The 19,185-nt window shown below is 34.2% G+C and overlaps 1 protein-coding gene across 2 annotated transcripts in view; it reads right to left on the bottom strand.

Moving 5' to 3' along the window:
• The window catches only part of LOC120427474 (nucleoprotein TPR), a 259,748-nt gene that overhangs the window by 227,492 nt on the left and 13,071 nt on the right, over window positions 1-19,185 (bottom strand). For both annotated transcript variants that reach the window (XM_039592341.2, XM_039592342.2), the window contains exon 4: window positions 5,241-5,390. In XM_039592341.2, coding sequence (XP_039448275.1) covers window positions 5,241-5,390 — 150 coding nt within the window. The remainder of the gene's footprint in view (window positions 1-5,240; window positions 5,391-19,185) is intronic.

Genomic DNA, 19,185 nt, shown 5'->3' with positions numbered 1-19,185 from the left:
AAGCACTCAAAGTAAAAGCTGATTAATTATTTTCTCATTAATTTGTTTTCGCCCAATACAAGTCCCTTACCAAGTCGGGGTCCATCAGACTCGACGATTACCGCACGAGAAACTCCGTAGACCCACTTTGAACTAATTAGCAAGTGAAAGAAGTCTGACTTCTTGGCGTTACTTACACCATGCATGCATGCTACCCGGTCGTCACACTCGTGGTGATTCAAGTTTGATTTGCATAAATTAATCGAGTTTGTTGGCCGCCAAGGTGCAAATCAAAATCCATACGGCGATCAGATATTGCAGAAATGGTCGCCCTTGGGCGATGGGCATTAAACGCTGTAAATCACTGTGACTAATTGTAGCCGCAGCAGCTATCACTTTTCGAAACTTTTTACTGCGTTTTCAGTCAACTGGAAGCAAAACATGAGTGTGAAATTGTGAGCTTCAATGTGATCGATGGAAGTAAATGCAACAGTGTCGTACGAGGTTCACCGAGTTGGATAAATACAACGAGTGCTGAAAAGATCAAGTTTTTTTAATTCCGTAAGACACCATTTTAATTGGATTTGGTTTTATTTTCCCACTTGAATCTGAAACAGTACATAGTTGAACTTTTCAGCTCTCAAAAGGATGCTGATATAGTAGTTTATGCAACAAGTTGCAAACAATTTTTTTTTCAGCACGAGTCGTACATTTATACAACGAGATTTAGCGAGTGGGATAAATACGACGAGTGCTGAAATTTTTTCAGCACTCGTCGTATTTGCAACGAGTTCTATACAACATTATTTGCAATTCCGAAAACACCCTTTTTGCAATTCCGTCGTGAAACTACTTACTTTTCCTGTCATTCTTGAACGACGAAATAGCCTACTTTTCTGTACCAAAAAATAACAGAATTGAATAGCAACACTTTTCAAAATAAATGCTGAAAAGTTCTACTTTTCAGCACTCAAATGGGTGCTGAAAAGTTGAACTTTTCAGCATTTGTTTCGAAAAGTAACACTTTTAAACATTTTTTGATTCAAACAATTTATTGACAAAATACATGAAAATTTGACATAAAATTTCACTCAGTGTGTGTTTTTTGGAATTGCAAAAAATGTTGTATGGAACTCGCTGCAAAACTTGATTTTTTCAGCACTCTTCGTATTTATCCAACTCGGTGAACCTCATTGGATAAATGTACGACTCGTGCTGATAAAATTCTCTTTTTGCAACTTGTTGCATAAACTACTATTTTATAGAGTTTTATGTCAATTATCTATAAGTTTAGTCAATTCATCGATAAAATCAAAACAATATTGAAAAGTATAACTTTTCGATTCATGTGCGGAAAATTTCTACTTTTCAGCACCCGTTTCAGCGCTCGAAAGTAAAACTTTTCAGCACTTGTATCGAAAAGTATTACTTTCGATACTTTTATTTTTAGTGGAGAAAAGTAGTCATCATACGAAAATGACAGGAAAAGTAATTAGTTTCACAACGGAATTGCAAAAAAAAACTTTTCAGGTCTTTTAGTTTCGTTGATGAAAAGAAGGCAGCTTAAAAATTGAGTGATTCTAATGAAATTTTGCCGAGTGGTCTAACACAATAGGCATGAAATATTCGAAAATCTTTATCTTGAGAAGGGATTTTCTGAACGATATTGTATCTTCGGCAAAATTGTAGGTTATGGTTTGGAAAAAAATATGTGAAAGTTGCTAAAGTTACTTAAGGGGTTACATACATGTAGAAAATCACAAAATTTCATATTACAAAAAATTTATTTAATCCACTTAAAAGATGGTTTTAAATCACTCCTGAAAGTTTCATGAAAATATTTCACGATTTAAGCTCAGAATTTTGCCATGCGCAAAGCCAACTGTCTAACTTTCTGAGCGTTTTTCTCTGAACACCAAGTTGATTTACGGGTGCCACGATATCTCGAAATTTTGGGTGAAGACTCCCAAGACATGTCCCGTGTGCATGACGAAGCCCGTTTTTGAAATTTTGAATTTTCAAAAAATACAAAAATCAAAAACTGTCGATTTTTTATATGAGAAACAGAAAAATATTTTTAATCTTTTTTATAAATAAACTTTTTGAAAATCGGCCTTCATCATGCACACGGGACCGGTTTAATGAGTCTTCACCAAAATTTTGAGCCGATTTGGTCGAAGCAATGTTGAGATATCGTGGCACCCGTTTTCTAAAACTGCTAACTTCAAATAGCTATATCTCGGCAATGATACAACCAAATGTCTTCAAATTTGTTTTGTTAATAGATGAAAATGTATATTTTAATGCCCCGAAAACAGATTTTGAAAAAGTTTAATTGTGTGCTCAATCCAACCTATGACATTTTTGCCGATTTACATGTATGTTACCCCTTAAAGTTGAATTCCTAAATAATTATTGAATTTTCAAAATAAAAGACAAATTTGCGCTAGAATTCAGGCTGCTAAATCTGTACCAAATTTCTGCATTTTTAAATAAAAAAAATGTATTGTTCGAAAAAAAAACTTGATAATTGTCAAACATAATTTTACACACCGTTTTTTAAGAGTAAGCTAATACTTCCTGAAGGAAAATCAGTCCTGTAAAATATATTTTCAAAATGTTGGGAAATTTTCCTACAATTTCATTTAAGACTTTGTTGATCGGACTGCTGATTCCTGAGAGACAGCCTCTTTTAGTATCAATTTTGTGAAAAATTGGAAAAAATCTTACAGTGTCGTCTGATTCTCCCTCATTGTTCAACTCTCGGTATCTTGGAAATCATATTACTGAAACAAAGTTTGAACAAAATATATTTTAAATTTTTTTGCTCTTTTAAAAAAATGTTTCCAAATTTTAGAACGCTCTATATGTATTATTTTTATTTTTGTATGGAGAATTGTCCACATGGAGGAAAAGTTGGGGGGGGGGGGTGCGAGGTGTGTCACAGAAAGCGATTTTGACAACCGCACCTCTAAACACTCGATCGCGGTTACCTTAGGCAGAAATCCATGGCTCAAATAATAAGACACGTATTTTATGTTTGAGCATTAGTTGCAAAAAAAAAAATTCAAAATAAATTAAAACTTTTCATCGTCTTGGACGTAAATGATAGACTAGATTAGATTAAATTAGATAAGATTAAATTAGATTAGATTAGATTAGATTAGATTAGATTAGATTAGATTAGATTAGATTAGATTAGATTAGATTAGATTAGATTAGATTAGATTAGATTATATTATCCATATACACAAAAATGGCTTATATAGGCCTAGGATAACATGTCTACAAATTTTCTTTGAAATCGGAGAGGGTCGGATACAAAAGAAAAATTCCTGATTTGAGCTGGAATTGCTCCATTTGGGTGTAATATCAAAATTGATTTTCCAGCACACCACTTTTTCGGTCCCTTTTGGAGTCCTAAATAACTCCCCAAAGTTTGGGAACGATTGGTTAAGTCCTTACTTTGCGCAAAGCAATTCAATTTTCTATGGGAATTTGTATGGCAAAAACCATTTTTTTTTGGATTTTGATATTTATAAAATCCAAACATCACGCTGTACTAAAACCGGATTCATATTTGAATGCTTTGGAAGGTGCTCTGTAATTTTCCCGAAGAGAGTATGGTGCTAGTTTGCCCCTGGAAGAAGATACAGCGTCCTCAAAACTCGTCTAAAACGTGATTTTCGAATAAAAACACGTTTTAGACGAGTTTTGAACACGCTGTATCTTTTTCAGGAGTAAGTTAGCACCATACTCTCTTCGGGAAAGTTGTAGAGCACCTTCCAGAGCATCCGAATATGAATCCGGTTTTAGTACAGCGTGAAACGTGGATTTTATAATTATCAAAATCCAAAAAATGGTTTTTCGCATACAAATTCCCATAGAAAATTGAATCGCTTTGCGCAAAGTGAGGACTTAACCAATCGTTCCCAAACTTTGAGGAGTTGTTTAGGACCCCAAAAGGAACTCAAAAATTGCTGTGCTCGCTAAATTTGAAAAACTTCATTTTTCCATACAATCATATTACACCCTATTGCTCCATACCATTCCGTACGTGTGCACTTCATTTTGCGGAAAAATCTCAAACCTGTCAAAGTCACCCCGGTTTACGGTAAACCTATATTATTGGATAGCAAAATGTTTGCAAAATTTTCGACGTAGACAGTGATCTATAATAGTGATTCAATTATCTACAAATTCAACGGTTCGAGTAAGATAAGGCAATTGAAAATAATTTCAAATTTTATGAAATAATTTTAGATGATAAAAATACAAACTTCTCCGATTAATGTGTGAGATAAAACAAATAAGAATTACCAGGCGCCGTCCAATAAAAACTTATCTCCAAGCTCATTTGACATTCATCAGCTACCTCTACTCAGAGAAAACCGCCCATAAGAAATTTCAAAAAATCAACAAGATGTTGAAAAAAAAGCTAGTGACCAGCCCCCGTCGTGCGATGCATCTAATTTCGCTCGCGGATATCCGAAAACCCAACCACCACAACCAGGGTTTCAGTTCACGGATATATCTCACCCAAAATGTCACAAATCACACTGCTTTCGTGTGTGCGTATCCGGGGGTGTAATTTGACCGAGAGTAGGAGCCTCGCGCGTGATGCAAAGATTAAAATCGTCCACACGTCGTCGTCGGCAGCCAGCACCAAGAGAAATGTCCGCGCAGGTTCAATGCGCCCATAAAACGTACAAATCGCATTTCATGCAAAGTTAGTCAACAGTTTCAAAGTGAACTGGACGAAAAACAAGGAAGAATACTAAACGAAGCGAAATCAACGAGGGGTGATATAATTGACATTTTTCGTGATCGCAATTGATTTTTTGCGTGCGATCGAGTAATGTTTACATAATTTTGGGCGTGATGCGCAATACCACGTGATTTGAAATCGCGTAAATTAAGAATCTTCACCCATGCTCGAAATTGTTGTCCACAAAGAAGAAGCCAAATTTGACCAAATACCGTTGAATTGGCAATTACCTCACAACAAGAACGACAAAAGAAACGTGATTTGAATTAGTCTCATCACAATTACGATTAACCAAAACACAGACAATGAGACAGTATTTTATTGTTGTTGTAGTTTGTCTATTGTCCGCGCGTAGCGCTAGTGCACCACCATTTTGACAGTTGTCATTTTGCCTAACAAAGCCCAACAGATCTAACAGGGATCTTTGTTCAACAATTTGCTTCGTGTCATATCTTCAAGCTTGATCTTGCTCCTCCTCCGTGGTGCTTCTTACCTCTTGCGATTGCTGAGCGGAATTTTTAGCAGCCTTCCTCTCCTTCTTGGTGGCGTTGGCGGTTGCTCCTCCTCCTCCTCCTCCTTGCAGAGCTAAAATCTCTTTCTTCAAAAGACCAATGTTGCGGTCTTTGGATTTTAGCTCCTCCAGCTGTGGGATGAAAAAACAAATATTATGTTTAAAATGATTGTAAATATTAGTTCAAACTAAAAATACTTGTAACCTTTAAAAAAAATCCCGGAATACCAAAGTGCCATTCAAGTATCCTTCTCTGATATTTAATATAATCTGGCTTTTTCAACAAAAAATAAATCATCAGGCATAAACTAGTTCGATAATGTCACTTGAGTAGCGCAATCTCGATCCAGTGTTGCCAGTATTTTCCAAATCATGACTCATTGGAAAATTCTTCCAAACAACTTTGCATCAATCAATGTACAACAGAACGGTTCCAGCAGTCTGTCCTTAAAACCATGTCTAGTTTCAATTTAATTAAGTACTCATTTGTCAAGACAGGGATGCCAACTCTGCTTGATGATTTCCCTATGTGGTTCTATTAAAATTACAATATAATACAAATTGAGAACTGCGTCCCTAGATTTTGTTTGTAATTTACCTGTCTGATAAATTAACTCAACCAATTTCAAAATAACGGACTCTTTTCCAGCAAATTGCCATCCCCGTTATTCAAATGTTTACCAAACTTTAGATTCGATTCTAACCACCACGCGAGGTTTCACAAATACTCAGTTAGTGGGTTAATGTTCCATCGCGGTTGATGTCCTAAACACTGATAGAATTTGCAAACAACATAAGCCAATAAGAGTTTTTGAGTGAAATTCCAAGAAAGTGATCGGCGGCACCATAGAATAAGCTGAATTCGGTTCTAGCTGCTCTAAATTCAGAGCACATTTTGTGTCTCACTAGGAGTATAACATAAAATTTCGCATACAAAATTGAATTTAACTCTCAATTTGAATTTGTCAAATTTGTAAAATCAATAAAATCAAACTTAACAAACTCTTCTTTCGGTTGTATTTATCTCTCATTTTTTATAATAACCCATTCCAAAACATTCGTCATAAACCAAAGGACAAAAAACTTAATATTTTTAACAGCAGTAACGGTAACTTGTTTCGCTTATTTACTAAAATATTTAACAATTTTCTAGTATATTTGAAAATGATATTTTTTTTGTCAAAAAAAAGAAACATTTTTTTCTATTGCTCTCATTATCACCTACAACTTTGTCGAAGACTGCAAATCAATTAGGAAATTCCTAAATTAAAATTTGCAAAAAATAATGATTGGGCAAATCAAGACTAAAATAAAACCGTAAAACGGGGTGACTTTGATAGGTTCGCGGTTTTTCCGCAAAATGAAGAGTACAAATAAAATACGTACGGAATGGTTTAGAATCATACTGACCGTGGTAGAGAAGTGTTCAAAGTACCTCAAAAAGAACTTTTCATAAAATTTTCAAAATTTTAAAAAGTTAGTTAACAATAGTTAAGCAAATGTTGATGAAAGTCATTATTTTAAACTTCTCAAAATGTCATGATTTTCTTAATGGGTAATTCTCTACCAACTCACACGAAATCGGGAAAAGTTGCCCCGACCCCTCTTCGATTTGCGTGAAACTTTGTCCTAAGGGGTAACTTTTGTCCCTGATCACGAATCCGAGGTCCGTTTTTTGATATCTCGTGACGGAGGGGCGGTACGACCCCTTCCATTTTTGAACATGCGAAAAAAGAGGTGTTTTTCAATAATTTGCAGCCTGAAACGGTGAGGAGATAGAAATTTGGTGTCAAAGGGACTTTTATGTAAAATTAGACGCCCGATTTGATGGCGTACTCAGAATTCCGAATAAACGTATTTTTCATCGAAAAAAACACTAAAAAAGTTTAAAAAATTCTCCCATTTTCCGTTACTCGACTGTAAAAAATTTTGGAACATGTCATTTTATGGGAAATTTAATGTACTTTTCGAATCTACATTGTCCCAGAAGGGTCATTTTTTCATTTAGAACAAAATTTTTCATTTTAAAATTTCGTGTTTTTTCTAACTTTGCAGGGTTATTTTTTAGAGTGTAACAATGTTCTACAAAGTTGTAGAGCAGACAATTACAAAAATTTTGATATATAGACATAAGGGGTTTGCTTATAAACATCACGAGTTATCGCGATTTTACGAAAAAAAGTTTTGAAAAAGTTACTTTTTGCGTTTCTCTTTGTTTCGTCGTCCGTGTCTGTCGCGGGTGACCATGAACGGCCATGATCGATGACGACCAACTTTTTCAAAACTTTTTTTCGTAAAATCGCGATAACTCGTAATGTTTATAAGCAAACCCCTTATGTCTATATATCAAAATTTTTGTAATTGTCTGTTCTACAACTTTGTAGAACATTGTTACACTCTAAAAAATAACCCTGCAAAGTTAGAAAAAACACGAAATTTTAAAATGAAAAATTTTGTTCTAAATGAAAAAAATGACCCTTCTGGGACAATGTAGATTCGAAAAGTACATTAAATTTCCCATAAAATGACATGTTCCAAAATTTTTTACAGTCGAGTAACGAAAAATGGGAGAATTTTTAAAACTTTTTTAGTGTTTTTTTCGATGAAAAATACGTTTTTTCGAAATTCTGAGTACGCCATCAAATCGGGCGTCTAATTTTACATAAAAGTCCCTTTGACACCAAATTTCTATCTCATCACCGTTTCAGGCTGCAAATTATTGAAAAACACCTCTTTTTTCGCATGTTCAAAAATGGAAGGGGTCGTACCGCCCCTCCGTCACGAGATATCAAAAAACGGACCTCGGATTCGTGATCAGGGACAAAAGTTACCCCTTAGGACAAAGTTTCACGCAAATCGAAGAGGGGTCGGGGCAACTGCTGTGTGAGTTGGCGGAGAATTACCCTAATGAAAATGATTTTGAATCGGAAAACGGGATGCATTTTCGGATTCTTTGAACAATTTTCCACAAGGAGAAGGTTAAATAAGTTTGTATATAAAAATAACATGCGGTTTTGAAACACAATAAAAAAATTTCCAATCTTATAGGGGTAATTCTCCGCCAACTCACACAGCAGTTGCCCCGACCCCTCTTCGATTTGCGTGAAACTTTGTTCTAAGGGGTAACTTTTGTCCCTAATCACGAAACCGAGGTCCGTTTTTTGATATCTCGTGACGGAGGGGCGGTACGACCCCTTCCATTTTTGAACATGCGAAAAAAGAGGTGTTTTTCAATAATTTGCAGCCTGAAACGGTGATGAGATAGAAATTTGGTGTCAAAGAGACTTTTGTGTAAAATTGGACGCCCGATTTGATGGCGTACTCAGAATTCCGAATAAACGTATTTTTCATCGAAAAAAACACTAAAAAAAATTTAAAAATTCTCCCATTTTCCGTTACTCGACTGTAAAAAATTTTGGAACATGTCATTTTATGGGAAATTTAATGTACTTTTCGAATCTACATTGTCCCAGAAGGGTCATTTTTTCATTTAGAACAAAATTTTTCATTTTAAAATTTCGTGTTTTTTCTAACTTTGCAGGATTATTTTTTAGAGTGTAACAATGTTCTACAAAGTTGTAGAGCAGACAATTACAAAAATTTTGATATACAGACATAAGGGGTTTGCTCATTAACATCACGAGTTATCGCGATTTTACGAAAAAAAGTTTTGAAAAAGTTGGTCGTCATCGATCATGGCCGTTCATGGTCACCCGCGACAGACACGGACGACGAAACAAAGAGAAACGCAAAAAGTAACTTTTTCAAAACTTTTTTTTCGTAAAATCGCGATAACTCGTGATGTTTATAAGCAAACCCCTTATGTCTATATATCAAAATATTTATAATTGTCTGCTCTACAACTTTGTAGAACATTGTTACACTCTAAAAAATAATCCTGCAAAGTTAGAAAAAACACGAAATTTTAAAATGAAAAATTTTGTTCTAAATGAAAAAATGACCCTTCTGGGACAATGTAGATTCGAAAAGTACATTAAATTTCCCATAAAATGACATGTTCCAAAATTTTTTACAGTCGAGTAACGGAAAATGGGAGAATTTTTAAAACTTTTTTAGTGTTTTTTTCGATGAAAAATACGTTTATTCGGAATTTTCAGTACGCCATCAAATCGGGCGTCTAATTTTACATAAAAGTCCCTTTGACACCAAATTTCTATCTCATCACCGTTTCAGGCTGCAAATTATTGAAAAACACCTCTTTTTTCGCATGTTCAAAAATGGAAGGGGTCGTACCGCCCCTCCGTCACGAGATATCAAAAAACGGACCTCGGTTTCGTGATCAGGGACAAAAGTTACCCCTTAGGACAAAGTTTCACGCAAATCGAAGAGGGGTCGGGGCAACTTTTCCCGATTTCGTGTGAGTTGGTAGAGAATTACCCATAGGCTATTTCAGTTGAACAAATTTTATGTCAAATGTGAAAACTCGTGAATACGTGCTTCGAATTCAGTATAAAATGCAATATAAATTGATAATTTTATAAACAAAACTAGTTTTAACAAGTTTCAGGCAAAATTCCGACCGTTTAACAATTTTACCTAAAATTTATATGTATTTTGTTAAAAAAGCTTATGAACTTAGTTATCTAATTATAAACATTGATTTTTTTTTCTTTAGCGTAAAAATAAAGTTTGAACATCTTAAATATTATTTTAACAAGAAAACTATGGCTATCAAAGTCACCCCGGAATTCAAACTAAGAATTTCTAACGTTTTTCTAAACACAATAAAAAACTTTTTTTTACCAAAATAGTGCATAGACTGAGGCCACCCTCACCAGTACATGTTTTAAAAATAATAATCACCACAAAAATATTTAAAAAAAAAATTGAGCTGTAATCTGTATTCATTTTTTTAACATCTCATTCAAAAACTTCCTTTAATAATCAAACGGCAGAAAATATTATTGTTTTACAATAGAAATTACTACTGAAGTATATATACAATGTACAAACGATCAACAAACTAATGAAGAAACCTTTAGTAAAGTATATTTTCAATTTAAACAATTTAAAGCATTATAAAAATTAGGACACAAAATGAAAAAAAAAATCCAATATACAGAAATTCCATATGAAAAAAAAGTGCTTCGATTTGGCTCAACATTTTTCTGGGGGTTCCTTGGCCAAAATAATTAAACCCGTATTTTTTTGTTTGTCCATTAAGGTGGCCTACGCCGTGTTAGGGCGGTCCGAAAAATTGCCATTTTAGTCGATTTTCACAAAAACCACTTTTTTCAAAAAATCATAACTTCGCTCCGCGAGGTTCATTACCAGGATTCAGAGATATGATTTTTTGAAAATAAAATACGGGTTTTTCGACGCACCGCGCGCAAATTGACGAAATCGGCAAAAAATCAACTTTTTTCACTAAAACTGCTATAACTGGAAAATTACAGCGATGACTAGGCTTAGTGATTTTTCACGCTCAAAAATAGCAAATTTCACGGGGACCTCAATTTCAAAACACCAAATTTCACTCAAATTTCGCGGAACGTGAGAAATGTTAAAAGAACTCTGAAAATCTTATGTTTAAATCATAGAAACTACTTTTTATGCTTTATTATATATTATTCTTAAATAAACTTAAAAAAATCTTCACTAAATTTGAATGTGACACAAAAAAAATCTCTTAATTTTCAAAAAAGTTTCCACCTGGTTTATGGATGGACTCTATTTATATTTTGAAACAAAATGTAGGGCATGCGTATTCTAATTTATTGAACTGATTTTCTGACTAATTAAGCTAAAAAGTTTTCGCTGATTTGCTTCTGTTTTATCCTTTTACATTTTATTAAAGTTCATATCAATTCATCTCTCTTTTCACAAACTACGTTTAAAATCAATAGAAAACAATAATATAATTTAATAACGAAATCGAAATTTTTATTCGAAATAAAAAAAAAACAAAAAAAGGTGGTATTTTTTAAACTTTTTCGGGAATCATCCACCCAAATTCCACTTAAATATCAAATACTTTTTCTGGAATCATTTACCCAAATAATCAAATATCCTTAAAATTAAACAAAACTCAGAAAAAAATCTGAAATGTTTTTAAAATGTGTTTTGAATGATAAAAAATACTCTTCATTTTGTTTTGAATAAAACAAAGCTTGATTCTTTTAATTTCTTTTGAAATTATACCTTTCAAATAAAAATGAAATAAAAGTTTTGTTACAGCGACTGAAAATATTACTAAATTTAGTTAATTTCTAAAAAACTACAAAATCTGAACAATTCTTTAAATGGTTCATATCATGCTTTTCAATTGAAAACTAATAAAATTTACTTAAATAGTCTTTATGGTAAAAATATTTATTATGATCTTATTTAAAAACAAAAAATGTTTAGAGAAAATTGATAAATTTCAAGAATTTCACACCGTCCACGAAATCAAAATTTACTAACCCTATATTAGTAATTAAACGAGTTTATTTACTCGCTTAATTCTACAGTAGTTCTTAAGAATATTTTTATTCCTATTTGAGTATGATATAATAATTTGGAGAAAAATTAATACTATTTCACACAAACATAAAATTTCACGGGATTTCACGGTAAACGCCAAATTTCACAGATTTCACGCTGTCCGCGAAATCGTGAAATTTCACTAACTCTAGCGATGACCTATACATGTTAGGGTACCAATTTTCGTAATTGAAATACCCATTTTTTTATATGTTATGTAAAATTGTCCGAGGAATCCGTTAAAAATATTTTCAGATATAAGCTCTTTGGTTCACATACCGTTAAAATGGCATTTGATGTTTTCATAAAACTTTTTCAAATGTTATCTTTCATTTGCGCCCAAGACAGCTGTTACGAAGCAGCGCGTGCAGTCCCCGAATACCCCCCGGCAAGATGCGAAGAGCAACGCGTCTTCTGTTGATGTTGTCATCAGCTTTCTTCTGACAGCTGGTTTGACGGCGCACAGTGGGCAAAAACGGGTGAAAAAACGGATCTTTTGATGCCGTCACTTTCCGCCTTTCAAAACCATCATTTTTAATGTAAAAAAATACGAGGAATCGATTGGTGATACTCTCGTTAGCGGCAAATGACGGGAAGTGGTCCATTTCACCCCATATAGCCTTTTTTTGGGTGTTTTTCACAAATATCTTCAAATGCCTAAGTTTGCCGCACTTCTAAAGTATCTTATTTTATGTAAAAAATCACGAGAAATCGATTGGTGACACTTTCATTGACAGCAAATGACGGCAAGGGCCCATTTTGCCCATTTACCCCTATTTTAAGTGTTTTTCTTCAATATCTTTACTATCCGTGATTTTCTACTGATAAAAAGTATGTAATTTTATGTAAAAAATTACGATAAATTGATTGGTGACACTTTCATTGACAGCAAATGACGGCAAGGGCCCATTTTGCCCCATTTACCCCTATTTTAGGTGTTTTTCTTCAATATCTTCATTATTCGTGATTTTATACAGTTGGAAAGTATGTAATTTTATTTAAAAAAATACGAGAAATCGATTGGTGACACTTTCATTGACAGAAAATGACGGCAAGGGCCCTTTTTGCCCCATTTACCCCTTTTTATGGGTTTTATCATAACATTTTTCAATTAGCACAGTTTTCTGCACTTAAAAATCCAAATTCATGCAAAATCTTTTGAAGGGCAAATGGTGATAGTTGTTACTCCAAGCAAAAAACATTTTTTTTTTCTCAGCTAAATCAACGATGTTGTGGATTTCTTCGTCACTTCCTCTAACCTTTCCCAGCACTTCTTGGAAAACTCGCGATTTGTCCCGCTGAGAGTTCAAATAAACTTCCATTAACTTCTGATTCGTCAACATCTTGCTAACTCACTTCCGTTTATGTAGTCAAATTATAAACAAAGAAAAAGATCATAAAATGAGGTGCTGTCACTTCTCACGTGCGCGTGTATTAGTGAGGCTTTTTCAAAGTGTATTTTATATAATATAGATACCGTCATCAGAGGTGACATTGGGTCTGAGGGGTGAGATTGGGCCACATAAAAATGCTAAAATTTGTATGACCCAATCTCACCCCCCAGATCCAATGTCACCCCTGATGATGGTACTTCAAAACTGTAAAAAACCACAGTAATTTGCTGTCAATGAAAGTGTCACCAATCAATTTCTCGTAATTTTTTACATAAAATTACATACTTTTCAACAGTAGGAAATCATAGGATAGAAAAACACTTAAACACTTAATAGGGGTAAATGGGGCAAAATGGGCCCTTGCCGTCATTTGTTGTCAATGAAAGTGTCACCAAACGATTTCTCGTAATTTTTACATAAAATTACATACTTTCCAACTGTAGAAAACCACGGCTAGTGAAGATATTGAAGGAAAACACTTAAAATAGGGGTAAATGGGGCAAAATGGGCCCTTGCCGTCATTTGCTGTCAATGAAAGTGTCACCAAGCGATTTCTCGTAATTTTTAAAATAAAATTACATACTTTCCAACTATAGAAAATCACGGATAGTGAAGATATTGAAGAAAAACACTTAAAATAGGGGTAAATGGGGCAAAATGGGCCCTTGCCGTCATTTGCTGTCAATGAAAGTGTCACCAAACGATTTCTCGTAATTTTTTACATAAAATTACATACTTTCCAACTGTAGAAAACCACGGATAGTGAAGATATTGAAGAAAAACACTTAAAATAGGGGTAAATGGGGCAAAATGGGCCCTTGCCGTCATTTGCTGTCAATGAAAGTGTCACCAAGCGATTTCTCGTAATTTTTAAAATAACATACTTTCCAACTGTAGAAAATCACGGATAGTGAAGATATTGAAGAAAAACACTTAAAATAGGGGTAAATGGGGCAAAATGGGCCCTTGCCGTCATTTGCTGTCAATGAAAGTGTCACCAAACGATTTCTCGTAATTTTTTACATAAAATTACATACTTTTCAACAGTAGGAAATCACGGATAGTGAAGATATTGAAGAAAAACACTTAAAATAGGGGTAAATGGGGCAAAATGGGCCCTTGCCGTCATTTGCTGTCAATGAAAGTGTCACCAAGCGATTTCTCGTAATTTTTTACATAAAATTACATACTTTCCAACTGTAGAAAACCACGGATAGTAAAGATATTGAAGAAAAACACTTAAAATAGGGGTAAATGGGCAAAATGGGCCCTTGCCGTCATTTGCTGTCAATGAAAGTGTCACCAATCGATTTCTCGTGATTTTTTACATAAAATAAGATACTTTAGAAGTGCGGCAAACTTAGGCATTTGAAGATATTTGTGAAAAACACCCAAAAAAAGGCTATATGGGGTGAAATGGACCACTTTCCGTCATTTGCCGCTAACGAGAGTATCACCAATCGATTCCTCGTATTTTTTTACATTAAAAATGATGGTTTTGAATTGCGGAAAGTGACGGCATCAAAAGATCCGTTTTTTCACCCGTTTTTGCCCACTGTGCGGCGGATAGAAACGATGGTTAAAATCAAAACAATCCTCAGGTGAAAAGAGAAAGTGAAATATATCACTGCGCGAAAAGTGTTTGGTAAAGTTCCCGGGAAGAGGGCACGATTTGAATTAGTTTGATTAATAATTCATGTAGTCTGGATTGATTAAGTATGTTGAAATTATTGGGTTAACGAATTTTAGTATTTATCCTAAACTTTCCACTAAGTGAACTAAGCGCTGTTTGGGTACGATCGTACCAGGTGAACGACGAGGTTGGAGGTTAGAATCGGCTAGCGGGGCGAGATCGTACGGCAGCATTGCGAATAATTTGTTGGAACCTGCAAGGAAATTGGGTGACCGATGTAAGAATTGTACTGTTGAATTGTATGGGCAAACACTAATAAACTACATTTAGCTTTTAGCATAGCATTACTGAAAATCGACGAAAATTGCCATTTTTCGGACCACCCTAACACGACATTGGCCACCCTAATGGCCAAACAAAAAAATACGGGTCTAATTATTTTGGCCAAGGAACTCCCAGAAAATTTTTGAGCCAAATCTAAGCACTTTTATTTTTTTTTCTTGAACTTTCATATGGAACTGCTGTATAAATAGGTCCTTTTTAACCAGGGGTGCTCAAAGTTTTTGAAGGCCGGGCCAAATTTGAAGCTTAAATGAGCGTGCGGGCCAAATTTACAAAAAAAGGTTGTTAAATGATAAATTACGTTATTTTAATGTAAAAGATTACATTTCTGTTATTTAAAAAAATGTCTTTTCAAAATAATAGAAACCACAAAATAACGGGTTTCTATCGGAATTGTTGATTTTGTTGTTTCTGGTATTTGAAAAAAAAGTTCTTAGCTGAAAGTACTTGTGTTTTCAAAAAAAATAATATTTCGAAAATGATGGTGACATTACATGTTGAACAATTCTTTTATAAGTTAACTGGCTAATGAAAAATCGTCGAGATCCAGAATTTCAACATTTCAATGAAAAAAAACTTTTAGAAAATGTTTTAAGCTTCCGTATAGTTAACCTGCAATCATTATTTAAAAAAAAAAAAAGCGACACAACATTTATTTATTTCATCGAAAATTCACTAAAATTCAAATTATTTTTAATAAACTCAAATATGCTCAAATGATTTTAATTGCAAAGGAACGCATATTTAATTAATTTCAGCTGAATACACTTAAATATCATTTTTTTAAGTTTTTTGAAAATATATTTTTCTCCTGATTTTTCGATTCATTTTTTTATTAATGGTGGAGGGGTGGGTTGATCGACAAAAGCTTTGTAAAATATTTGCTGCAAACTTGATCCTCCTATTTCCACATTTTATCTGCCTGAATCAGTTGATAGTCAATCAGATTCGTTATCTAACTGTAATGAGTTCGAATCCCTAAGGAAGTGCAATGTTAGTTTGAGGGTCATTTCATAAAAGGGTCAATATGACTTGCAAATTACTAAAGAAAACTTTTATTTTTGCAACTATTACAGAATTCTACCTAAGTCAAACTTGATCTTTTTTTTAATATTTCTAAAACTGTTTGATGAAAGTTGTGATGATATTTACTAGTTTCACTCACATTGAAACGTGTGAAATTTTTTTAATTATACAATATTTTGAACAAATTATTTGTAACCTTTTGTATCCTAAAGTGGGGATCAAAATATTGATAAATAATCAGTTTAATTTTATTAACAGAAAAATAAAAAAGATTAGGATATAAAAGCTTTAAACCATAAATCACGTTACAAGTGGTCAACGGGCCATTTTACATGATCATTCAAAATGGGTCTGCGGGCCACAAAATATCACCTCGCGGGCCACGTTTGGCCCACGGGCCATGCTTTGGGCACCCCTGTTTTTAACCCTTTTGATATGTTATGCTTGATTTTGAAGTTATGAATAATATGTATTTATTGGAATGATGAAAGAATGTACAAAAATTTGATTTCTTGACGCTTAAATTACACCCTTTTTGGCAAAATCAAAAATATTCTAAAATTTAATGAAACTCACAAATGGAAATGGTTATTACTTAAAAATTGTGTAATTTTTATGTAAAAAACTTTTTGATTGCAAACCCAAATTGGCCCAAAACAAGAAACAAACTTAATAAAATTTCAATTTTGCAAAGCATATTTTTTTCAGAAATATAAATAAACATATTTACTACGAAATAATAAATGAAGTTACAAAATTTCAAATAAATTTGGCCAAGAAACCTTGAAAAAATAAAGCCAACAAAAAGAACGAACAGTACAGTCTTTTTCTTGGTTATAACTCAATTGGCATTAAATTTTCAAATGTCTTTAGCATATATTTTTCAAAGTTTTTGTCCCTCGACTCTGGCCGGGGTCGGTAGGGGGGGTGGTAAAAACAATATAAACATTGAAATAACAAGCCAAAGTTTCAGCATTTGCATGGAAAAGCTGTTTAAAAATGCAATTTACACTAGTTCAGTTGTTTCGCAATCATTAATTTTCAAAAAGTGAAAAAATTGACGAAAACTCAGAAATTTCAGCAAAAATAACATCGAAAATTTTCAAAAATTCAATAGATTTCAGCTAATTGTACTTCAATTTCCATTGAAATTTTTAAGTTATAAAAAAGAAATTTTGCCCCCTGATTTTTCGAGCCAACTTTGAAGGGGGAACACAAAAACTTTAAATAAAATTTGTACCACCCATATTTCAGCTACGATTGAACCGAATTTCTAAATGAAAACACGTTAAATTTGCTGATATTTCCGATAATAACATTATCAAAATAATAAAACTAAAAACTAACAATTGTTAAGGGCCTTATTTTAAATGTTAACCCGGTTTTAAATGTTGGTCCTCAATTTGAAATGCTGCCTATATTTTTTTAGTCAGATCAGATACCGGCATTACGACGCTGTCGTGCTATCTTGTCGCACCCGCCATTTCGACGTTCCGAGAAAAACGCGTTTTAATGTATGACCTTGAATAAACAACAGCGAAAACATGCAATGTAAATAATAACAAACACGTTTTGTTTGGCTGACCATTATGTGCATTGTCCCGAAGTTTGGTTGAAGTTGGTTGCTGGAGTCCCAAGTTATAATCAATAACAAATGTTTACGGTAGTCTAACTTGTACGTGCGTCAAACGCGTTCTGACCTGAAATCCCTTTGGCCAGTTGTCGCACTTACATCAATTTTCAGGGAGTGACAAGATAGCACGACAAGATTGAAACTTCTTTCATATGAAGAGCGACAACAATGCACGATGTTTTTTTTTTTTTTTGGTTTTTATTGAATATCTCAGGATTCAAATCGAATGTTAAGGATCTGTAAAGGTTAAAACTTTTAACCTTTACAGATCCCCAACATTCGATTTTAATCCTTAGAAATAAACTTAAAAGGTCAGGCATTGTTAGCTGCACAAAAACACATAAACGAAAATACTGTCATCATTTACAAAAAACAAACTAGTTTCCAAACCCATAATTACAGAAATTGTTTCAAAACTCCTTCAAGCTTCTTCAAAGCGCTTTAATTGCCCTTCCCAAAGACAAACCCCTCTTGAGATAAAAACACAAAAAAAAACAAGACAAATCCATTCATGACGAACATTACCAGAAGACGATTATTTGCCCAGACAGAACCCGAGAAGGGGCGAAATCAACAATCCTTCTCTCTCTCTCTATGCCCGCGTGCACCAGAGGCGTGAGAATCCGCCTTGGGCCATCAAACTTGGCATGCAGGCGACCACGGCAGAAACCCTCTCTCCACGTCCAGAACTTTGACTCATTTTGCATTCAACCGGGGAGCCTTCATTCATCTTCCTCTGGTCGTGTCTGACTCTGGTCAGCACAAGGATCATCACGCCCTGAAGACCTTCTAATGCTGGGGAGGTTCTTCAATTTAGCAACGATTTGAAGAGTTGAGCGAGCTCCTTGGCATTCAAGGGTTAAGCGCTTGCCACAGGAATTCGAAAAGAACTTCATTGAGGTTTGTTGTTTTTCTTCCAAGTAACTTTATGAACGATGATTTCGGATCCCCCTCGAGGGACTCAAGTCAGGTACGCGAATCTTCCAGCGAAATGGCCACAGGATTCTGCGTGCCCCGGGGGCTAAATGTGAGCAAATTACAGGTCTTGCGATGTGTTCATATGCATTCATTCATAACACTACTCGACAAAACAAAACTTGTGTCAAGGGATTGACGATATCTCATCCGTTCCTGAGAGAAAAGGCATCCCCGAATCCGATGCAATCGACAGAATTTGATTTTATGTCCACGCGGACTGATGCGAATCTGGTAAATTTTTTAACATGAAAAATCGAACAATTTAAAAAAAACCATGCGTCTCCTCCCAATTATATGAGCCATCTACAAGAATATGGAAGCGCCTGGTGCATAGCCATTCCCTTTAAGCACAACGGAAACAACCAATACAAATGTATAAAAAAGTTGTCAAGTTCTCGGGGGGTCCACATTTTTTTGTACGATTATAAAGAATAA

Source organism: Culex pipiens, chromosome 3, assembly GCF_016801865.2.
Source record: "Culex pipiens pallens isolate TS chromosome 3, TS_CPP_V2, whole genome shotgun sequence".
In the NCBI taxonomy this organism is placed as follows: domain Eukaryota; kingdom Metazoa; phylum Arthropoda; class Insecta; order Diptera; family Culicidae; genus Culex; species Culex pipiens.
The sequence above is the reverse complement of the archived record's forward strand: the minus strand, read 5'-3'. Positions and strand labels throughout refer to the sequence as shown.